General features: G+C 35.9%; 1 protein-coding gene across 1 annotated transcript in view; it reads right to left on the reverse strand.

Annotated features, from left to right (window-relative positions):
- The window catches only part of CNTN5 (contactin 5), a 650,920-nt gene that overhangs the window by 136,802 nt on the left and 488,323 nt on the right, over positions 1–25,795 (reverse strand). The window contains exon 13 of the mRNA XM_040257782.1: positions 15,228–15,348. Within this exon, the coding sequence (XP_040113716.1) occupies positions 15,228–15,348 (121 nt within the window). The remainder of the gene's footprint in view (positions 1–15,227; positions 15,349–25,795) is intronic.

Consider the following 25,795-nt stretch of genomic DNA (forward strand, 5'->3'; position numbering starts at 1 on the left):
GTTTACTTAGTTACTACTCTGTATACTGAACATTCTTCCTTATTTATGTGATTTTTTAAAAATGTGATTATTCTTTTTAGTGAAAAGGATTACATATTCATTCATTCATACATCTAATAATTTGTTTAACAGTATTGGGAAATATACATACTAGACTTTGGGCATTAGGCAGTAAATAAGATATAGAATGTACCTGCCCTTATACATTTTACTTTGTAGGGAGAAGATAGACAATGAACAAATGAATGAGATGATTTCAGATAGTAATAAATGCAATGGAGAAAATAAAGTGGTATATTGTAAAGTAAAAATAAATAAATAAAAAAAACTGGTTGGAGACAATAGGCGTGGAGCTGATAATCAAATGATATTGTCGTTCATTGGCTAAGTCCCATCCAACTCTTTGCGATCCCATGGACTACAGCATGCCAAGCTTCTCTGTCCTTCACTATCTCCTGGAGTTTGCTCAAATTCATCTCCATTGAGTTGATTATGTTATCTAACTATGTCATCCTCTGCCACCCCCTGTCGTTTTGCCTTCAGTCTTTCCCAGCATCAGAGTCTTTTCCAATGAGTCAGTTCTTCTCATCAGGTGGCCAAAGTATTGGAGCTTCAACTTCAGCATCAGTCCTTCCAATGAATATTCAGGGTTGATTTCCTTTGGGATTGATTGGTTTTATCTCCTGCTGTCCAGGGGACTCTCAAGAGTCTTTTTCAACACCACAGTTCAAAAGCATCAGTGATAGGAAGGAACTATCCAGCATGTAAATGGACAAGAGTTTTCCAGGCAGATATTATTAATAAAAATATTCCTAAGTGTTATGCACTTGGCATATCTGTGGAACAGAAAGAATTCTGCTGTGGTTTAATCAAAATGAAAGAAGAGTTTAGAGGAAGATAATGTTGTTGGAAATATCAGTAAGTGCCAGGTAATAAAGGGATTTGAAGACAATGGTAATGAATTTGGATTTTACTCTGAGTGTATTGGAAATTCTTTGGAAATGAATTCTCTTTTCATACAAGAAGAGTCAAAGGAAAGAAGCCATTGAAAATTGTAGATAAAAAGATGCAATGGAAGACTTTAGAACATATAGAAAGATTTGGGGGCAAATCTATATAAATGATTAAAAATGTATGAGCATTTTTCTTTGCAATAATTTTTTATAAAAATTTATAAATTTTTAATAATAAATCAGTAAGTCTGTTTTCCAGTGTTGATTTATTGTACTGTTGTTGCTTAGTAGAAGTTGTCAGTAGTAGTAGTAGTAGCAGTTTCAGTGACAGTGGCCAGTGGATTCTCCAAGGATGCTTTGGACATATGTTTCTTGCAATCTCATGGACTCTGTGGTGATTTTTCTACTTTCATTGAAAGGAAATAAAAAATTTTGTCACCTCTTCCCCATGTCAGTCTTATAAAATTGGAATTTTATGATATTTATCCTGGTTAATATAATTTGTGAATGACATGTATTTGTCACTGGGATTTTGAATCCTTGTGAGTTGTGAGCCAAAATGGCTTGTGCTGTTTTTGGCTGCAGCATTTGATTACTAACGTGAGACTTTACACATCACTACATTTAAAATGTTTATTTAAAGAATCCTTGTGTTCCTTTTTAGAAAAATACAAATACTTCTTGGTCAATTATTACAAACTTCAGGTGAAAGTTAAATTAAGCAACAATTTCAAGTAGTTAGGCAGGCATAAACACTTAATGTAGTTTTATATAAGTTGGAGTTGTGCACACTAAATATATTCCAGTATATAAGTGTTACTCTCCATCCATCGAAGGTGATCTTTCTGAAATGGAAAATAGATATTTGAGTGTCCATTGTGCAAACTAGCAAGAATAATTAAAAATAATCAACTTGTTTATTTAAAACCTCAAGCAACCCAGACACTATCCTGAAATTAATTTAGTAAGCTAGTGTTACACAAATTCTAAGAACAGATGAGTTGAAGAAATCCTGTGGGAAATAACATATGGGGTGCTAAAATATGCTAGGTATCATGCTTCTGCAAAGCTTTCTATAAATCCAATATTGGATTTATTGTGTATGACTCATTACAACTCTGTAATGCAAATTAAGATCAAAAAATAACATGCCTATATGGGCTTTAAATTTTTTCAATCTCACTATTCATTTATGAATAATTTATAGCTATCCTGTGACATATTTTCCTAAATATACCATGAAGTAAATTTGGAATTATTATCTCCAAAGACACTTTAGGACCACATGTTTATAAAGTCATTCATTTTAAGACAGCTGCACCCTTGGCAATACTGTGGCCTAAACTATAAAGAAAGCAGTAGATTTTCTTTAATATGTTTTTCTCTGAAGCAAAAATTTGCAATTATTCTCATTTAGTTGTTCTCCAGTATCCACCAGGGATTGGTTCCAAGATCCACCCTCAGATTCCCCCTCAGCAAAAATTTGGGGATGCTTAAGCCCCTTGTATAGAAATGGATAATATTTGCATATAATTTACACAATCTTCCTATATACTTTAAATCATCTCTGGATTAATTGTAATAAATCTAAATGCTATCCAAATACTTGTAAAAACAATGTAAATGTTATGTAAATAATTACCTATACAACAAATTTAATTTTTGCTTTTTGGAACTTTCTAAAATATTTCCCCCCCAATATTTTTGATCCATTGTTGTTTGAGTCTGCAGATACAGAATCCACAGATACAGAGAGTTGACTTTATTTAGATTTTCTTTCATGATGTTCCTTGATACCAACAACTTGTTCTACAAGATTATTTGAGACTAGGGACATGTCTCACAGTCATGGAAGGGAACAGAGTTGACAAACATGTATCTGGGGGTCATTAGTTTTATATTTTAACTAGCTGAGCAAATCAGTTGACCCCTTAGGACTTAGAAAAGTGTAAGTATTACTTCCTAAGTGCTTAATTTATTGGGCAATGGCTGAGATATAATGGAGTAAGAACTGTCTTAGTGGTTTCTTGATGATTACTTGCTTATCTGCGTTTTTTTTTTTGTTGTTGTTGTTGTTCTTCTTCTTCTTCTACAACTGTAAGAAGATATTTATCACTATGAAATATATCATTAGAGCTCAACACAGATTGAAAAAGGACTATTGTCATATGGTGACAGTGAACTTAGTGTGATCCCTATGCCACCATGTAATTCATTAGGAGAGATAGAGACAGTGGGCTTTTGCAGAAGCACTTAAATAGAGCAGTCCTGGAGGTTGGATAATTTGTAACAGATGTTCCATATAATGAATGGATTATGGGGAGAGTGTCTGCAATGCAGACTGTCTCATTCAGTGGGTATGATCGATGCTTCTTATTAGCTTGACTTAACATTCTGTGAACTGAGGTTGTGAGACAAATATGTGAGATTTGATTTACTGATACACACAGATAAGGTAATAAAATCTCTTTGAAACAGAGATTAGGTATTTCAAATGAAGTTTACTAATAACAGTCCTATTTCTTGAGTTGGCACAAAAAATAATCATATGAACCAATAACTGCCTGAACTTGTTTTATGCCATATTTTTCTGTGATTAATGTGCACTAGAATTAACCAAATTAGAACACTGACAAACAAGAAAGCTGACAACTTAGTATAGATGATTCATTTTTGTTAACTTATGTGATTAGGAAAAATTTCTTTTGTTTGAAATTCTATACTTTTGACCTAGAATGTTTTAAAAGCTAAGACATAATTCCAGAGGAACTTGAAAACCATTCATACCATTTGTTTTCAATTTAAAAAATCTAAGTACTTATTTCATAAGTACTTCCAAATCTTTTAGTGTCCTTGGTGGTGTTTATAAAGGCTTTTTACTTTAATTTTAATTTTTGCATTGCTTCATTGCCAACTAAAAGTATGCAAAATTCCATGTAAACATTCATATAATGAAATATTTATGTTCTTAAAATATTAAAGACAATGATATAAATCAACTTATAATATTTTCGGGGGGTTCATTTCATATCAAGCTGGTTACTTTTAGATAGGCAGATAGTGATGACCGTCACTGGTAGAAAAGCGGTAATCTTAGGACTCTATTATAGCTTCATCTACACATCTTTTCTAGAATGAAATATAATTTGTGCATTTAACTTTTTTTATTCAGCCTTAGCCTCTTGCTGACTTTGTGTAACTGTATTTCAAGCTCTTTAGTATTTGTTTCACACATGGGAAATTTCCTTGTACACTAACGCAGCTATTGCAGTTTGCTCAAAGATGGAGCCCCTACAATGGAATCTACAATGCAAACAAACACACTAATATAAGCAGTCCACTTCTGGAAAGTGAGGCAAAGTTTCATCGACTCAGTTAGCTGAATATACCAAGATGGTCCTTTTGGTATTTCACAGTTCATACTAATGACAGTAAACCTGCAGAGAACACAGTTATGCCAGGCTTAAAAACATGCTAATTTGTCCCTGAGGAAGAAGAAGCAACCAAAATGCTCCCACTCACCTTTAGAATGCTTATCAAAGTGTAATTGTACAAGATGGACAGAACACTCATAAAGTTATGGGATATTTCATCAGTGGATAATCAGATAGCTTTGCCTGTTGGATAAATGTAGACCATTTTCTTGTTTATAGGTACCATGAAGAACAATGATTCATCTCCCTAATCTTGATGATTATGGAAACATATTCTTCATCTAGTGAAGAATATCAACAACAGTGTCTTGCATTTTCTGAAAAGCATTCCACCACTTGAAATCTCAATTCATTTTCCTATTAAATCTGCAAATTGGATATAATGTCCCCATTTTACAAATGAAGAATCTGGAAGAGGTAAAAATGACTTGCCTCCAGTTATCCAGGAGATAAAGAGTTAGATCTAAATCCTGGCCTGGGGTTGTTTTTAGAATGCTGCAATGTATGGGCTGGGTAACCTGGCTTCTACCACAGCCTTTTTAAACAACACGAGTCATCTTGCAGTTGGGCTATTGAGATTCAGCAAACATTTACAGCGCACCAACTATAAACTAGTGCAGCATGAAGTGCACAGTTGCCCAAAGATTTTCGAAAAAAGATCTCCAGATCTTTTCCCACTACTTTTTGCACATTTTGAATTTATGCAGTTTTATTTTCTCACAGCAGCAATTAACCTTGCAGCTGTCATTTTTATGTCTCAGCTTTTCAATATTTGACCACTTTGACTTTTGTGGAGGTAATTCTCTGTTTTAATAAACTGCTTTTTTTTTTTTTTTTGTAAAAGTAGGAACTATTTTTTCCTTTCCTTCTCAGTTTTTTAGGTACCTCACCAATGATTTGCAAATTTCCAAAGGCAAAATCTACTGATATACTCAATCGATAACATAGGAACCCCTGTACTCATGACTGCCAATCCTTACCTATAATGTATTAAATTAGATTTTCTCTGTAAGTACTAAGCAACATATTTTACATAATTTAGTTTAGAAAAAATGAAAATAAATATCAATTTTGAAAGAATTTTTTATCAAGAATGAGTGACTTATTCTTTTTTCTTTTTTTTCCCTCATCATCTGGTGTTCAATTTTGTCCCTACTGTTTCACCTCACTTGCTCTAACTCATTAGAGAGCTAATTGCCTTTGTAAGTCCAAATTAAGGAGTAGTGAAATGGAGACATTACCTTTGCCAGGTGTTTGGGAGGACAAAATCCAATTTGCAGTAAAAGTTTCTTCCAATCAGTGTTAGCCTTCTGTTCAGGCTGCATGGATTTTGTGTGGATTAATGAAGAATCATTCAGAGTCCAGGCTATATGTGGTGTTGTGTTACACAAAATCAAGAAAATAATTAAGAATTGAGTATTCTGGAATATAAATTGAAATAAAACAAGATTTGGGGGTGGAAACTGAAATGAACTTACCAATTTTGTATTAACTTCCTTGGGGATGTGACAAGTCATTGTGTTGACATTCAGCAGAATTTTTGCTTGGAACTTGGATTCCACAGGTGGATATCAAAAAAGGGCCATGTAATAATGTATATGCTCTGCAAAACTATTCTGGGCTTCCCCTGAAAACAAATTACTACCTAATACTCAAAAGACATGCTAAAACAATTTATGTAAAATTCATAGAAAACAATACATTCAGGGAAATAAAAGGGTTAGGTTTCAGAAAGTTTAGGTTCAAAAGGTTAGGTTTCCTAAACCAACTGGTTGTTGGTTTAGGCTGTGTCTACATAAAGTATATGAAAACTAAGTAGGATGACATTTCCAAACAATGCAAACAAATGAACAGACATATAAAATGTACTTCCAATATTTCAGCTAAGCAATATTGGTGACCTTAAGGACATCCTTTTGAACATCAAAGACCATTTTTGTTTGTTTGTTTTGTGTTGTTTTGTCTTCAAGGCTCTTAACATAATTCACCCATATATAGATGAGAAACAATGAACATCAAAGACCATTTTTGTTTGTTTGTTTTGTGTTGTTTTGTCTTCAAGGCTGTTAACATAATTCACCCATATATAGATGAGAAACAATGAACATCAAAGATTTGAAAGAATAGCGACCACAAGTGGGTGGAAGGTCAGGCATTTTTAAAGCAATTGGCAATTTTTTCCTTGCTTAATAATTGGGGAAATTGGAAGAAAGTTTAAAATGAGAGAACAAGGAGAGATTATATAGAAAGAGGTCTATTATTGATTTATGCTTACTATTCCTGCGGGTATTTGTCTCTGAGGCTAGTTTCCTTATCTGCAAATTGGAACTAAAAATAGTAACCTTCTCATATTGTTTTTATAGGACATTCTAGATATATAAAATGAAATAATCATAGAGATACTTTAGTACAGTTCTTGGCATATAGGAAGAACTTAGCAAATATTAGCTCTTTTATCAATAGAGCTTATGATCAGAAAGCAAAATGTGCTGCTCATATATCTGTAATCATACTCTTTGTATTATATTATAAAGAGTGTTCCTTCATGTTGGGGGCATAAGTTGCTTGTGATTAGCTGTAACACAGTGCCTGTTACATATTGTGCATGCATGCAAAGTCGCTTCAGTCCTGTCCAGTTCTTTGTGACCCTATGGACTGTTGCTCCTCTGTCCATGGGCTTCTCCCAGGCAAGAATACTGGAGTGGGTTGATATCCCACCTCCAAGGGATCTTTCTGACCCAGGGATTGAACCCTGTTCTTCTGTGTCTCCTGCACCGGCAGGCGGGTTCTTGAACACTTGTGCCACCTGGGAAGCCCTCTGCCACGTATTATGCACCCTATCAATGTTTGATGAATAGCTACTCAATGAATGGGAGAAGAATGAGAAAGGGCTAAAGTTGAGCAACCTGCTCAAAGTCACACACCTAGTAAGAGCTTGAAGGTTGACGTGAAGTCATTCAGTCATGTCTGACTCTTTGCGACCCCATGGACTATAGCCTATCAGGTTCCTCCGTCCATGGGATTTTCCAGGCAAGAGTACTGGAGTGGGTTGCCATTTCATTCTCCAGGGAATCTTCCCTACCCAGGGATCGAACCTGGGTCTCCCGTATTGTGGGCAGATGCTTTCTGTCTGACTTCAAACCCTACACTTTCCTTAAGATACTGCACAGCTTTGCATACATTATCTCTTACCTCTCTCCACCTACTCTGATTTCATTATTACACTGAATTTTCCCTTGCAAAGGTCATCAATTATTTAAAACTGCCCAAACCAGTGGTATCTATTTGTTCTTGATTTACTTGCATTTGGCACTGCAGCCTATTTTCTCCTTCCTGAAATTCCCTTTTCCTGTCCCTAAGGTTTGGTTTTTTTGATCGTCCATTTAGTTGCTCTGTCTGGCAGCTACTTCCCAATCTTCTTGTAGCTTCCTCCTCTTCCTCAACGTCAGTGTTTCTGAAGCTTCTATCTTGAGCTTCTTCCTCTTCTCATTCTTCACATGCTGTCTTTGCAATTTCATTTTCATCTCATCATGCTGAAATCTACATCTCAGCTCAACCCTATTCTCTCCTGATCTCCATAGCCACAAATCTATTTACTTACTGGGTATTTCTCTCTGGAGAGCCTTATGTTAACTGCTCTTCCTTCACCCCCCAATTCACCTATCTCCTTATCTTCCAGATAAATTGAAAAACATGATCATTCTTCACTAGGATGGCCACTTAATTTATCATCTAAACCTGGACAATTTTGAGAGAAAGGACTTCATCAATAATTATGCTGGCTCTCCGAGTTTAACCTGGAACTGCCTTGGTCTAAGCAGACTGTATGTCTTCCCTCCCCTTGACCACTCAGTTAACTGAGTGGCCCCAGCATTACCACTGGGATTTATCTTGGCCTCCTATTCTCATTTTTGCATAAGGTGAGCCACCAAGTTCCGTAGATCTTGTCTCCTTTCTAGCTGTTTAGTATGTGTGTTTCTTTCCATCTCAATTATCATTGCCTTTTATCAGACCCTTCTTATTTCTTATCAGAATTATTGCCATGGTCTCCTACTTGGTCTCATGCTCCTCTAAAACATCCCCTGCTTTGTCAGAATGATCCTCTTGAAGTGCATATCTAATTACATGCCTTTCCAGTTTTGATCCTTTAATGGCTAACTATAATCTGTGGCATAAAAGAGACGTTCTTTCCCATGACATGAGGAGGCACTTATAACCAATCCCATTTCACTACTTATCCTTCTTGCACACTAGAACTGTCTTGGCATATAGTAGGTACCCACTAAACAATAAATAAAATCAGCATGTAAAACATAACCCCACATACCAAGAACTTGTTTCAACAAGTTTACATAAATGAGAAGTAATAGTAAATGTCATTTTTATAATAGGATGGGAGCATTAAAAAAATGTAAGATTTGTGGAGCAAAATACACAGTGAATTGTGATTACCTTTCAATTTGTGATTCAGAAATATGTATGATATAAAACCTATTTGATTAGATTTTTCTTAAAATGGAAGAGTGAAGCCAATGGTACTTGTTTCAAAATAGCAAAATGCTCCCCAGAAAGTCTAAGTCAGTTGATGGAAATACCAGTTCCTAAAAGAGAACTTGGCTTCCAGCAGGCACTCAATATTTGTTGAGTGGCTAACTATAAGAAATTTAGTCTCCATCAATTGGTTGTCTATATACAGTGACAATTCATTTGTTCATTTTATGTATAACTGTGGCAAGCATTTGGTCATTTGATCAAATCACTTCAGTCAACTATCATTTCAGTGAACCAAACTAAATGTTGCACAGAAAATCCACAGTCAAAAATGTTACTTTTTAGTCAGTTGTTAGAGTTCCCACAGATTAGCAAGCAACCACATGAAAAGTACAAGAGAAAAAAACTAAGCTGCTATTCAGCATGTAAGAGAAATTGTATAGGTGTCAATCAAACTAGTTAATGTAGAAAATGTCTAAGCAAGTGATTTGTATCCATTAATTATTTTAAAAGCCTTACCCAACACTATTGACAGTAGTGATCTAAAATTCCCACAATGCTCTACAGGGTATTCCAATAAGACTTTGCAATGAGTGAGATTAGATTTTCTTCTAGGTGAGGACATTTTATTTTATATCTCAATTTTAAAGCTTTTTTAAATATTGGAAAAACCAATATATTAACTGAATAATTTCTATTCTGCTCTAAAGTAGAAATTATTGGCAAATTTGTTTAATATTAATGTTAAAATTACACTGAAAGTATTTGTTATTGTTCTTTTGAGCCTCAAATACCAGAACATCATCAAACCCAGCTTTGTTTTTTGTGATTTATAGCTCCTTTTCTTTTTCCCTGGAGACTCTTTTGATTCCAAGACATTACTCCACCATATGAAGGCTTGTGCAAACTTCAAACCTGTCATTTCATATTAGATTAGTGGTGGAAAAGGAAAACTGTGCGAACTCTGAATAGTTGTGCCAAACACTTGTGCATTTTAAAGCTTGAAAGTTTAGTAGTGGTCAGATGGCAAAATACATTTGTATCAATTTGGAACCTACACATTTCAAAAGGGTAGTGCTTTGAGAGATATAAGACAGAGCACATTAATACTGGTTAATTCTCAAACCTACATGTATAAGAAATATGTTCAAGATTTTCACTAAGCTTGAGTTTCCTTTTGTATTTGGAAAAGTGATAGTGTGCACTTGTATCTCTCCAAGGACAAAAGGCAGAAAACTTGAGAATTTTTCTCTCTTGCTGGTGAGGATCACTGAAAAGTATATCTTGGAGACAATCTGGAGAGTATTTAATCTAAGTTTCCAAATTGGTTTCCACTAGATGGTAACTGGTATCTTTAGATTATTTTCAACTATTTGAAAACAAAACAGATAACACTTCACAACTAGCTAAAATGTAAATCCTTTTTTTTTTTTTATGTTGGCTAGAGTGAAATTATCTAGTTTGGTAACACTGGTACCTCATGATAAAAGATTTTAGTGAAAATTTAAATAGAAATATGAATTAATGATTACTTCAACATAATGACCAAAATCTTTCAAAACATAAGGCTCTTGAGGTAGAATAATAAAAAATGATCTTTTATATAAAAAGCTGATGAAACCTCTGAAGAGGCTTTAATATGCTATTTTTATAGGTGAGCAAACACATTAAAACAACTTTGTTATAACTGACCCTCCCCTTTGCTGAAGTCCTTTTGTTCCTGTAGCTTCATACAAAATTGAATGCTGTGCCTGGCTGACTCCATGGTGCATTACTTGTGCAGTCACACAGGGTCCCTGCCTTAGAAGGTCCCTATACTTGGATTAATGTTCTGCTGTCACTGTCTTAAGATTCTTGTCAAACTTTGCATGAAGGACTCTGCATTTTCATTTTGCACCAGGACCCACAATTTATGAAGTCAGTCCTACAGCTATGCCTATGGATTTTCATAGCATTTCATTATTTCCCCTGAAAGATGTAGGTTATCTAAGGAGCTTCCTTCACTGGTGTTTCTCACCCCATTCCCAAAGGTGGTTCTCACACTAGTGGACAAGAGGATAGAGAGCCACTTGGTCTAACACAGAGGGCTGAGATCTTGGAATCTACATCTGTTTCTATTCTGTAGCAGGGCTTGCTACAGAGCAGGTGCCAGATGAATGGGTGAGTGAATAAATAAACAGCAAATTATCAACAAATGTCTGTGACTTATTTAATTGGCACAACAAATTCTTAATAGCTTCTGTTTTGAAATAAAATGTGACAAGGTTGATCAGCAGAGACTAAAGGTAAAATATTCAAGGAAAAATATTGGAAAGAATAAATGGAATTGAACTGATGAGATGTTTGAAGCAAGTAAGATTGAAAGACATTCTGAACTCCAGGTTGAATCAGAAGTGATAGATGGAAGGAGGAATGAATAGTTAAAAGCAATCAGATTTTTATCAATAAATTGTGTCCTGAAGTAGATTCTTTCTTCTCAAATTCAGTTTAATACAAGTCATATTCATCTCGTAAATTATAATTCATGGAATAAAATTTGTCATCCAAGTTTGGGGAAAAGAGGGTATATAGGCAGTGCATTCAGAAAGAACCAAGAGATTGTGGATTGTCTTTGACTATGCCAAGAGTTTCTTGATCTACTCTTTTGCATTAATAACAGATCAATCTGAATAGAAATTTGCATGAAGAAGTGAATTTTTTTATTGTTTCCTCTGCCTGTGGGCAGAATAGACAGAGCTCAGGCTTGGGCTCCCAGTTAGTTTAGCTAAACACATTTTATTCTTTAAATTGTGATAGTTTCTTACCCTTATATTCTCTTTGGGAAACATATTTCTGACAGTTTGTAAAATAAAATAACAAAAAACTAATACTTCTTTCTCTGTTGTGTTTTATGTTGTGTTTGGTCACCTCTCATAATGTTTGGGAAAGAAGGCAATGGCACCCTACTCCAGTACTCTTGCCTGGAAAATCCCATGGATGGAGGAGCCTGGTAGGCTGTACTCCATAGGGGCGCAGAGTCAGACACGATCGAGTGACTTCACTTTCACTTTCATGCATTGGAGAAGGAAATGGCAACCCACTCCGGTGTTCTTGCCTGGAGAATCCCAGGGACAGCAGAGCCTGGTGGGCTGTCATCTATGGGGTCACACAGAGGTGGACACGACTGAAGTGACTTAGCAGCAGCAGCAGCAGCAGTATAATGCTTGGGAGTATCAGTTCTTTATAAACTGTGTATTTCCGTCAGTGAGGTTATCCCTTAATGGTCTATCTCCTTTACCATGGAGAATATAATACAGTTTTATCCATCTTTAAAGAGCTTCCCTGTAGCATTGTCTAGATTTACTTTCTCTCTTGTTGCTATATCACACTTGAATAAGTGACTTAAATTGTGCACAGATGTCCAGGTGTGGCTTTAATTTCTTTTTATATTCTGGCAAAATAACTTATTTTAAGTTCATTACTTCTATTATGGGTCTCCAAATTATGCATGATGCTGTTATAAGGCTGGTTCACTGAATATTAAGTATATGAGAGCAAGCAATTTTATGCTTCAGATGATTATTTATGGGAAAATTCAATTTTTGGAGGATGATAATAATGGTGGAATAGAGGTGAATAATAGCACTGACATTCACAAGCAAAATAAAGCAACAGTGGAAACAAGCATTTGGGGGGAAAATAGCTTTCAAGCAGTGAGTGAGAAGAGAAGCAGGGAGCAGCTCTAGTCGGGGAAGCTCAGATTCTAAACAAGCATTGATGAGGTTTTAGGGCCACACACCTGAGCCCCAATCTAGTGTGTGTGTGGGGCCAGGTGAAGAATTTCAGGGTTTGGTGAGATGTGCAAAAGAATTTCATAGACTTTCTCTAATGGGAAAAGAGACAATCTCCCAGGTTATCTAGGAGAATATATACTTTAGTCCCCTAAGTTTCCACGGAAATAGAATTACAGAGTTACGAAAACATATTCCTTGTTAGCTAAGAATGTTCCACATTCTCTGAGCAATACAATGAAGGTATCCTATATGAAGTATGGTGAAACTGTCTTTACCATTCTCATTTTACGACACTCTTAAGTGTGCTTTAAGGATTCTGCTGCTAAAACTGTAACCGTCAATAGAAAACCTTCATCTAGAAAGCTCAGCTTTGGTCCTGTCGCCTGAACTATTAGAATGCCCCAAGTTTACAAACCAATGGTTGGAGGAATGGGAGAAAGAAGAAGACAGGGTAAAACTGTTTTGAGTTTCATTTTACAGCATTAAGAGCTGCAACATTCAAGCATCTGAGTTCCTTCAATGACCAGGAAGCTTCAGAAAGAAAAAAAGAAAAAACCAGAACCTTACTTCAACTTTTAAATCTGTCTGAGACCAACCAGGCAGAAGAGGCAAGCTATTTTTACTAGTTTTAGAAAAATAATACAAGTATATAATAGAAAATTGGTGACTTAAAACAACTCACTTCAAATGAAAGCTTGAGCTGAATGTTGCATGAATATTCAGACAATAGCAACCTGTTTGAAATTGCTATTGAGTGTAATTCCAAATTTCTGCATTTTATCATCTCCTAGGCAAAAAGCCAAAGGCTAAAAGAACAGAACACAAAAAAGCCGAGCCTGAATTATATTCTAAACGCTGTTGAGTTTAATTTTACTTACAAAGCAGAATGTTACTTTGCCACTTAAATATGCCCCTCACAGCCCTGTAAAAATACCTGGCTTCTTGATATCAGCCTCTAAATTGTGTTATTCATTTAGAAAGCTCCAATTTTGGAGCATCATTCTAAATTACTAGGCAAGTGCTACACAATAAATACACATAATCTAAAACAGACTGTAGTGAGAGAAGAAAGCAATTTTCTATAAAATTGACTGCAGTGTGTGGTCTGCCATTCCATAAGCATTGTAACTTGAAAGGCATAAAAGAAAAATGTTAGCTAAATTAAATATCATGAGAGGATGAGCACTTTAAAAAGTTGATGTTTTGTAATAGAGTAATACAGATACACATTCTTGTTATAAATTTGGAGACGAGTTCAAATAACCTTCGGAATAGAAACAAACACACGCAAAAAATGAGCATGCTGCCACTCACCCAGATATACATCTGTTTCAAAACAATGTTTTACTTGGACCAATAGCAGATGTAGATGCACTACCCCAAATCAATAAACCTTGGGTGATATATACAACTGAAACAGATGATGAAGCTTACATAGGCCTTGTATTTCCTGCTCAAGATTTTTATCATGTTAATGAATTATTGAAAATTATGATTGGAAAACACTCCAAGTGAGTAAAACAAGTTAATGTAAGATATAACTTTTTGTTACAGATTGTGTAATTTTTCTTTGCAGAGATCATGCAAGGGGTCTTAGCATGCAGTAGTCACACCAGTCAAATTTGATTTTTTTGAGATTAAAAAGGGAGGGGTGGGATTCTGGTAATGTTCTAGCTCTTGTCTTAAACAGCAATTTCTTGGTATGATTACTTTATGATTTTTTTCTTTGAGCTGTATACCTATACAAATATGATTTTTTAAATTTTTATGCAGATATATTGTATCTCTATAAAAAAAAACAAAAAAGAAAGAAAAAAGGGGGAAAAAGAGAAAAAGGGCAGAAAGAAAGGAATGAAGGAGGCAGAGAAAGAAAGGGAAAGAGAGAGAGAAAAAGAAAGAAAGGAAGAAAGAAAAAGAGAAAATGCATGCTTAGAGTGGCATTTCCCAAACTGGCAAATAATGTGCTAAAAGAAATTAGCGCTGTAGGCATTTACTTAATTCAAATAAGATATAGCTTCATAGGGTTGTAGAATTTGGCAGCCTTGCTCATAGTTGGAAGCCACTTAACTGTCATTTCTGCACAGAGAGACTGTATGTTGACATTTTCAGACTTTAACAATCCTTGCCACTATATTAGGCATGCAGTTTTTCTGTTCAGGAAGCAGAATTTAGAAGTTAGTGGAGGGAAAAAAAAAATGCCTAGGGGACCCAGTAGCTTTACATTTGGAAAACCGCATACATATACACAAAATTTTTGTTTCTCTACTGTTCAAGTGTCTTTGTGACTCAACTGTTGAAAATTTCATTTTGGCATTAAGTTGGGTAAACACCTAGTAACCACCTAGTACTAAAGGTGTTTGGGAACCTGAAGATGGATATGTAGGTTTTGTCTGTTTCTAAGGAGCAAGTTACCATATAATTGTTTCAAAGGCAAAAGGTTAAGCAAGAATAACATATATTGTAAAATCGAAAGTAAAATGCACAGTATTGATGTGCTCAAAGCCCATGCATTTCAATTTCTTTGTATGATAATTTATGGTGATCATGTCTTCAGACTGCACTATTAGCATACTCACCCCTAACAAGAAGTTCTGCCTCATCTGACACACTGTCTGCTGTGGTCTGTACCCTGCAGCCATATCTCCCAGCATGCATCAGAAGGATGTTCCTGATCATTAAATCTGCAGAGGATGCTTGCTGAAAGAGGGATGAAGTGCCAGTTTAAAATGTTGCAAATCTGCCTAGTTCAAGGTGGTTTAAGGGGAACTTTGCATATTCAGTCAAAGGGCCCATTTTTTAGCCTTACAATTTATCTGACGACATTTCAGAAGTCAAATATGCCCCACTTCAAGGAACACATGGAAGCTATGTTTTCAACAATTGCTAATACCACATTCGAACATTTAATATTGCATATAATGATTTAGCAGATACAATATTTAAGAAATATTTACAAACAAATTCATATCTTTAAAAGTTTAGGAAAAATAGTGCACAAAAATTATTGCTTTGCTATTCAGAGACAGGCTTATTTTTGTGGCAAGAAAGCAATATTGAAAGGAATAACAACTCTTGGAATTATGAGGCGACAGTAGTTAAAAGATTATCTTGCACAGCTTTATTGAATGGCTTCTTTTGTAGGCAACAGAATGAAGTGGTGCTTAGGTGCAAGAGTGCTGGTCTCAAGCCATATGTTTTCATTCAAGAGAGATTGATTTATTCCTTCCACAACCACCACCATCAGGAGTAGGGTCAGCCTGAATCTCTGTTAATCAAAGCAATTAAAAAACAGGAAGAAGACACAAAACACCTGCTCCTTGTTGGGAGCACAATGATTAGAACATAGTTGAAGAACAGTTGTATCAAGGAGATCAATAAGTACCAAGGAGATTATGTTTTAGTTGTACTAGTTCATGGGATCAGTAATTATCCTACACTTTAGGATGTCTGGTATAATTTTTCATTACTTAATCTTGTCTTTCATTTACTTTAACAGAAAAGATGGATTTCCCATTTTCATGAAGATCTGGTATTTACAATTCATGAGGTATTCTTTTCAGAGAATGACAGCAAATCTCCAATATGCTCTTCACTTTCCATGTTGCAATTAAAAATAATTCCCTGGAATGAGAGTACATGCATGCAGCTTGAAATGACATCTTCAAAAAACTCAACACTCCTCTTTCATGGACACTTGAAAGAATGACTAATGCAAGACATGGAGAAGCACCCCTGATTAGATATCTTTAATTTGTTGATGGAATGGGTGAATTATCTTAAAAAATGATTTGTTTGTCCTTAGAAGGCAGCGTCCTAATGAGTATCTATGAATTTAATTGTTTACCTACATTTTGAAATAAACTAATGGACTATATAAAATTCATGAAAGTGAGAGGAATTTCTGAAAATCTGTTGGATTTTTTTTTTTTTGTCTTAGCATTCGTAACAGGGTGAGAGGTTATTGGAAGTTTTTAACCTCTCAGATAATGTGTTTTTCTTTAAATCAATCAATTAACTGTATATTATGTTTTAGGACATTTCTTTCCAGTATTTCATTTCTGTTTTTTTTTTTTTTCCCTTTCCCATTAGTCTTATGATAGGAGCTTCTAAGTGTATTGAAGTTTTCTCTCATGAAATAATTGTTAATACATGGTCTGGTTCAGTCATTTACAAGGGAATGCTTCTTAGTGAGAATGCATTAAAATGTCACAATAATTATTTCAAGGAATGTGATATTTGTCCAGTGAATGTCCTCCACTATTCTTTTCCTTAGATAAAATTGTTATTAAAATTTCATTTTCTCATGTGTACCAGACTAATGCTCATTTCTTTCAAATCTGAAAAGGAAATTTACACTTAGTAAAACCTTTGATTTCTCTTGGGGAAGCAAAAGCAAACTGTAAACACCATAAGCCATAGCTTAGTCTCACATCTGCATAATATAACACTGTTTCTGCATGCTAAGTCACTTCCATCCTATCTGACTCTTTGTGACTCTAGGGACCGTTGCCTACCAGGCTCCTCTGGCCATGGGATTCTCCAGGCAAGAATACTGGATGGGTTGCTGTGCAACCCCTCCAGGGGGATCCTCCCAACCCAGAGATCGAACCTGTGTCTCTTCCATCTATCTGCATTGGCAGGTAGGTTCTTTACCATAAGCGCCACCTGGAAAGCCCTATAATTCTGTATAAAATAGTTTAAATATTTTTACCACTTTATATAGCATGGATCCATCTTAGGTGTGAAATATCCTTTTCCCCATGGATTTCAAAGATGCTCTCTTAATAGGGTACTCAGTTAAATTAGTCAGGAATAAATGTGCATACCATGGACCTAGAATAGAGTCTCTGTTTAATGGAAAAGCCAAGGAGAGGTCCAGAAAAGAATAGAGGACTATTCTTCTCAGAAGTAACACTTCTGAAAGACTGCACTTGGAGTTTTTTATTTTTTTTTTACTTGCTTGTTTTTCAATTTCACAAACTGATTGGTGGTAGTTTAACAATAGAAAAAGTAATGATCATAAGTCATTGTTCAGGCTATTTTTGACAAAATTATTCCATAAAATCACATTTCTGTGATTGTTATATTTTCCAGATATTTTTCTTCCCAAATAATTGATTTCTTTTTGTCTTGGACAAAAGTCTTGAAACCTTTGTCCTTTTGTTAAATTATAGTGAAATAAAAGTTTAATGGGATTAAGAAGAGACTGCACTAAAAATCACAAAGAGGTCCAAAGAATCCAGGACAGTGAAGTACAGATTATCTTTCTTATCCTGCCCTTTATTTGGTTCCTGCAATTAACAGCATGCAGTACTCTAGAAACTGGCTGAAGCTCCATCACCATCTATCAAGAATAAAAAGTCTACAGCCCATTACTTATGTATTAATGCTAAAGCTATGTGAGGAGTTGAAATTGCCTCATTTCAACTCATGGGGCCTATTCCTTCTCTTTTGGATTATTTCTGAATTATATTTTTACAATTCTAAACAGAGAAGATTAAAAGAAAAATGAATGGTGAACACTAAACCTAAATTACCCTTTCAGGAGATTTACTGATTTTCATGTGAAGTAATGAGAAGAATTCACATGGGAGCCTATTATACTTAATCTCAACCCACAGTATGTAGTTCCTGGGAGAGAACTTCCACAATTTAGTGCACTTTTAATGAAATGGTTACTTAGAGCAGATGTTTGCTTTCTTAAGCTTAAAGCTCATTTTCACTTTGCTCTCTTAGGAGTTACTCTGTCTTATCTTGTTTTCTTTGACACTTGCTTTATACCCTGCCTTTTTATTTGCTGCTTTCTTGCGCTTTATGAACAAATTGCGCTACGTGGTGCTTCAAAAGAACTTTCCCTGCAACCAGTGCCATAACACAGTTCTCCAAGCATTGTGTACCTAGCACAGGGCATGCCTCAGAGTGGACGCTCGATAACCATCTGTTGAGTGCATGAATAAGGTGGGGATCTTTAAGAAAGAGGCTCTGTTCACTCTGCGGGAGCAGCGACACTTCTAAGTCATTTTACATCTCTTGGTCACATAAAGTTCATTCGAGCAGTTGTTAGATCGCTGTAACTTTTATTTATGATTCTGATATAATACAGGAAATGTCATCCTTCCACTCAAGTCCAGTTCTTTATTGGCATTCACTTGGACTAAGCGTCCTGCTCACCCATCATAAGACTGATAATTGAGACTTCCTAAAAATGGAGGCATGGTTAGCTTCACTGTTCTGAGTGTCTGTTGACTCTTGCTGCCTTGAGGAAAAGTCTAATCTCCTTGTTTCAACAGAAGGCTCCTCAGAGCATGATTCTACTTCCTATGCTGAATTCTGTCCTTCTATGACATTAACCTCACATTCCTTCCTACGCAGGAATACCTCTCATAATTCAGCCTGTTCTGTTACAGAAGCTTGTTCTCCTTTCTTTGCTTGCAAAGATACTTTTAGACACAACTCAAGTGCCTCCTTCTTGTTTAACTCTTTCTTCATGAGTTCTGCCACTGTCTAGTTTTCCTTCATTAATACTCTGTTCCTGTCTCTGAACTTGACATTCTTGGAAGTCACCCAAGAGGTCCTCTGGGCATTCCCAGAGCTGAGCTGGGCACTAGGGCAGCCAATGCTCATCAGGTGAGCTAGAGAGTACATGAATGGCTTGCTTCCTTCCTTCTCTGTATCTGACAATATCTCCTTGTCCTCTTCTTTTTCTCCTCTTATGGAAATTAGAAGGGAAATAGGAAGAAACTATGGAGGAAGACAGCAGAGAAAGGTGCTGAAAGAGTATACACAGGTTTAGGGATAACACAGAATTGCATGAGTCCCTGCTCTGCCACTTATTAAGTTTTGCACTTGGAAAAATTGCTCTATTGCTCAGAGCTTCTCTCACAGTTTCAATGTGATAATGCAAGTGACGCTCATAGTAGTGTGTTTGGCACACAGTAAATGCTGATAAATGTTATCTGTTAAAAGACGCTATAATGCATTCTTAGCCAACTGGTGTTCACTCCTTCAATGAACTGGATATCAACATTCTCCATAGGTTATAGTAAGTTTTCTGGTAAGTGCCTGGCTCATTTTAGATGTATGTTATCCCACACCTTTCTCTCTTATAGAAAACCACTGTACTCACAATAAGAAGACTTGAATTCTAACTTTAGTTCAGCATCTTCCTAGCCCTGAGACTTTGGGAAAGGTACTTTATTGGAATAATAATAGCTGCACTGTCTCTCACCATGTTTGAGGGGAATTGAATGAAACAATGTTCACACATGAACTCTTAGTCAATGTTTCAAAAGTGTAAGGTACTCAAAGAGCATTTTTTTCAGAATTTAGAAGAATGCTATACATGTAGTAAGCACCCTGAAAAGGTCTGGGGAATTAATTGTCTGAACAAGAAGATAACTTGAGTGTTCTTACAAACAGTGAATTCATGCTGAATGGCTTAGCCAGAAACCCACTAGGTATTGGCAGTTTTTGTGGTCTCATTTATGGTTTATATAAATTTCTCAATGGGCTCACATAGGGTACTTCTGGCATCCCCAGCCCCCACCAAACAGACTCAGGAACCATTCCTCTCTATAAAACAAAGAATGGCATATAAATTCTATGAGATGTAATTTTAAAAAAGATCTTCTAACACAGAAAACTGGGTATCAGCTAGGAGATTTTAATTATTAGATATGACTAATGTTATTGACATAAAATCTTGGATATCTAAAATATTTTCCTGGTAACAATATTTCTTTTTCCCAGAGGAAAATCTGCTAAAAGAACTTTATCACAATAAGGGGATAATATATACTTATTCTTTTTACAAGTGTTTTAGACCTTTATATAATGGGATTTATATTCATGGTGATATGAGTTTAATATATTTTTTAAGAAGTTGCTGTGTTAACTCACATGCTTAATTAATTGGACATGTTATCTAAAATAGAAATTTTAGTTGTTCCCAGTGAAGAAAATACTAGACAAAATATTCTTTGAGGAAAATATTTATCTCCATTATGATAAAATATTAACTGCATCCAATAATGCATTGAAGGGATTTCCCTAGCAGTCCAGTGGTTAGGACTCCATGCAGGGGGGCATGGGTTTGATCCCTGGTTGGGAAACTAAGATCCTACATACTGGGAGATGTGGCCCAAGAAAAAAAAATGTGCACTGAAGATTAAAAGTAGGCAAAAATGGCTCTACCATGCCATTTCTGGGACCTTAGTATTTAATTTCAGCATATATTCTAAAACTGTTAAGTACTAAGAAAAATACATACAGTTTTTCTTGGTAACATAGATTAAAGATAAAAAAGTGAGTTGATGACTCTTTGATGAACTCAAGATGGTAGGTATCCAAATTGCATTATTTGGTATTATAAACAAAATGTCACAAATTTATAGGATCAGTCTACTATCTTAGCTAAAATGAAGATTGGGAATTATGATCAGCTCAAAGCAAGAAAATACAGGACATAATTACATAATTAAATTTTATTATAATGAATTTATTTAATAGATGACAATATTGATTATATTAAGAATACTTAGTGGATGAGAAAATGTCATGTATATCACATTAGTGTTACTCCTTTCCCAAAGAGGCAAGTAGGACTAAGGAGTGTGATATTTAACTTGACAGTGGATGCCAGACTTAGATAGCATATTTGTATCCTGATTCTTGAAAGATGTCTCTTATCTAGTCATATGTACATTGACTCTCTTTCCCCTAGTGGTGTTTATCTAAGATTAACTTAAATGACCAAGGCAAAAGGACTCCATTTGTGTCCTCAAATTCATATGCTAAAACCTAATCCCCAATGTGATAGTATTTGAAGGTTGGATGTTTTGGAGGTAGAGTATGAGCCTGGGTGAAGCCCTCATGAATGGTGTTAGTGCCTTTATAAAAGAGACCTCAGAGAGTACTCTCACTTTTTCTGCTGTGTAAGGACACAGTGCCACCAAATCTGCCAGTGTCTTGATCTTGAACTTCTCAGTCTCCAAAATGTTTAGAAATAAATTTCTGTTGTGTATAAGCCACCCAGACTATGGTGTTCTGTTATTGTAACTTCGATGGACTAATAAAGGATCTAAGTGCATAGTGTCATTTCTATATTTATCTAGTGCTTCTAAACTAAATGAGACATGAAATATACTGTATACAATTTGTCAGTTATATGCTTTCTTGATTTACTCTCAACTCCATCTTATTTGTTGCAAAGTTTGTCTTATATGATTACTTAGAATATTTGACTCATAGTTCTTTTATTTTTTATGCAATTATTGCTACTTTATTCAACAGATATTTATTTCTGTGTCCTATGCTAAACATTGGGTATACAGATATATATTTCTGCCATTAAGGAATGCTTGCTCTAATACACCTTTGATGGAAAAAATTGCAGGTAGAGAATGTGGAGTAACTTCCCTTACATCTAGGCTTGGAAGTGACGTAAAGGAGTGATGTGTTATCTGATAGCACAGTACTCAGACTAGGTCCAGAGAGAAATATTTTCTCCTTCCATGAGGATTGACCCTTAGGTTTATAGTAGATTTCAAACTGTCTCTTTATGTCTTCTCTTTGTCCCACCTTCCCTCATATGACATGCCATTGCTAGCTTAATCCTATTTAAAAACTGATTTTATTTATGATCTCAAACATCTTCCCTGGCTACCTTCGTCTATTGTCTACAAGTTAGCCCAACTTCTTACCCAGCATTTGAGTCTTGACGTGACCTATCTTGTCTCTCACTTTGGTGGAAAACGTATTCTCTGCACCTTTCCTGAAGTGTCTCCCCAGTGACTTGTGAAAGTCTCCAAATTCTGTCTCACAAGTTAAAGCCTTGTTCAAGTCTTATCTCTTTCAGAAAGGCTTGACTGACTATGAGGACTGGCTATATCATTTGTGGGTCTTAGTGTAAATTGAAAATATGAATCTTTGTCCAAAAATTATCCATAATTTTAAAATGCTGACAGTCAGGCTTTACACCAGCACAAGGTCTTTCTCAGTCTGGGGCCCTGGGTGACCACACACATTGCACACCTAGGGAGTTGGTTCTTCTGAACACTCAAGTCCACACTGATCTCCTAGAACATGTATGTACATTCTAGGCAATGATACTCTTTGGAATAAATATCAAGGAAAAAATGCATCTTTTGTAAATTAAAAAAACAGCACCTTCCTACATTGATGTCTGTACCATCTCTTTTATTCTTTACTAACTTGAAATCTTTGTTTTTCAATGAATTTTACAATTAATGAATAAGAACAGTTAGATTACATCCATCTTCTTAAGGCTTGTATTAAAAAAAAAACACAGTGATCAACTTTATATTTGTTGTAAGCCTATCCAGACGTTAGCATATCATACATTATTCCATCTAAATATTCTTTTCACTTTTTTCCTGCATCTCCAGTGTTGGCACAAAGCTCACTTACACACTTGTGTCAACTTCAATCTGGCATGTTGGTGAGAAACCAGAAGACATCATTTCGTGCTTTGAAGAATGGAGATGGGATCCCTGTGTAAACTTTATAGTCCTAGAGCTGGAAGAGACCATAGAGGGACTCTCATCCTCACTCTGAAGTTCAGTTTTTAAGTGTCATGGCATACCAATTTTCTTTAAGAGAATTCTAGGCAAGAATGGTACTTAAATTCGCATCATTAATGTTATGAGAAAACCTTTCTTAGTATGACAGGTCAACTTTCTCATGCAATCACTTCAGGAATAATATTTTGTAACCTGAATAACACCTGGTCCATGGGTTGGCTCAATGAAGCAACACTGGTAGGTAGAAAGATATTAACAATTATGGCAGGCAATACATGTTTTTCCTTAGAAGAGTGATTTACACCATTATTGAAAAATGGAATAAACTTTCTATCTTTCACTTTTACATTACCTCTCACTGATGTTACATCAAGATGATACAACTAGTCAGGAAGATTTCTGTTCCCTCTTGAATTAGCTTGCACTTTGTAAATAGTTAATAATGGCATACATGCATATGTGCTCAGTCAACTTAGTCATGTCTGATCCTTTGCGGCCCTGTGGACTCTGGACCCCATCAGGTCCTTCAGTCCATGGGATTTTTCAGGCAAGCCTACTGGAGTGGAATGGGTTGTCATTTCCTCCTCAAGGGGATCTTCCCAACCCAGGGATCAAACTCTCATCACTTGCATCTTCTGTATTAGCAACCGGCTTCTTTACCAATGAGCCACCTGGCATGACCATGAGGAAAGTTCTAGAATTATAACATTTTACAATAGCTACACGTTTTATTTTATGAGGGCTCATAACATATGCACAGTTATGCATTTGTTAATTCATTCATGTATTGATCATTTGTTAGACTATTTTGTCTAAACAAGACATTGAAGATACTTGGCACCTTTGATGTTATGCCTTTGTCCTTTGTTCATAGAAAATATAGCTGAGCTTGGACCCAACTGATGTACTCAACACAGTGCTTCAGTTGACTGGAGTTGGTACAAGAGACAAAATCTGTCATATCTGATATACACATTCGGTAAGATAAAAGATAAATTTTGGCTTTGAGAAACTGACAATGCAATTTATGAGGCAGGCAACTAGCTATAATGCAGTATGATGTGTTAAAATAGATAACAGGACAAAAACACCATTTTGGGGATAATTGATTTTAATGTGTAAAGAAAAATAACAAATCATATGGTTCAACTAAGCCCTATAGCATTTGAGAAGATGTGGCTGAAGAGTGTAGGTGACTTGTTCTTGGGTTAGGTGTGGAGGCTGGAGTTGATCCTTGGGCACTGACTCTCATTTGAGTGTTGTTTCCATTCTACTATCGTGCCTATGGAACCAGTCCCTGTTCTACTTAAATTTGCAGGTAATTTGATTCACTTGTACTAACTGAAGCACAGTTTGGCAAAAGTACCAAAATAAAATTAGTTTATTACATGGTAACAACCACAAAACTATTATTAGAAATTAATTCTCAAATAAACCCTAGAATAATTTTGAGAGCTTATGCTGTTATGGTTGTTCTTTTTCGGTCGTATCCAGACATGAAATGCTGCATCTTCCTCTGAAATGCCAGGGTCACCTTTCTGATAACATATGACCCATTAGATTCATTTGCTCATGCTGTCGTTCAACCTTTCTGGGACTTTTAATCCAGCATTGAGAGAATTTTCTGTGTGGGACCTACAACTGATATGTTTTCTTTTAGCCATGTGAGGTTCTTAATGATACAATTTTAATTGAAGAAGAATTAACCAAGTTTGTCTTCCTAACCTAAGTGCATAATTTACAGGGAGCAATATTTTACTAATATTTCAATGTGCCTGTTCCCTTTCTTCAACTGTCATATTTATCTTTGAAGTTAACACTATTTTGTTATACCATCATATAAAGGCTTCCAGGATGAATTGTGTTTTATTTTGCTACTGATTTTTCCATTGAAGAATAATCAGTGTCTACGCACAAGTCTCAGAGAAGGCAATGGCACCCCACTCCAGTACTCTTGCCTGGAAAATTCCATGGGCGGAGGAGCCTGGTATGCTGCAGTCCATGGGGTTGCTAAGAGTGTGACACTACTGAGCGACTTCACTTTCACTTTTCACTTTCATGCATTGGAGAAGGAAATGGCAACCCACTCCAGTGTTCTTGCCAGGAGAATCCCAGGGACGGGGGAGCCTGGTAGGCTACCGTCTATGGGGTCGCACAGAGTCGGACACGACTGAAGCGACTTAGCAGCAGCAGCAGCACGCACAAGTCTAGTCCCATTCAGGCTATGGGAAGAGTGCTCAGACACTCCTTTGGAAGATTTCTATTTCTTTCCTGAAATCACAGAGCATAGGCAGGCAGAATATTATTATTGATCTGAAATTGTCATAAGGTCTCAAAGTGTTAGGAATGTGATAGACCATTCTGTGTTTCAATGATTTTTGCACAGAACTTTATAAATGGGTCTGGAATGAGGCCCGTTCATTCATGTGCTTCTATTTTACTTAGGACTTTTAGATACCAGCAATTTATCACCCTGAGTCTCTGGCATCACGTGGGAAGTGTGAAAGTGTGAGGTGCTCAGTCATGTCCGACTCTTTGTGACCCCATGGACTGTAGTCTGCAGGCTCCTCTGTCCATGGAATTCCACAGGCAAGAATCCTGGA

This window comes from Oryx dammah, unplaced genomic scaffold (genome assembly GCF_014754425.2).
Source record: "Oryx dammah isolate SB20612 unplaced genomic scaffold, SCBI_Odam_1.1 HiC_scaffold_17, whole genome shotgun sequence".
NCBI lineage: Eukaryota > Metazoa > Chordata > Mammalia > Artiodactyla > Bovidae > Oryx > Oryx dammah.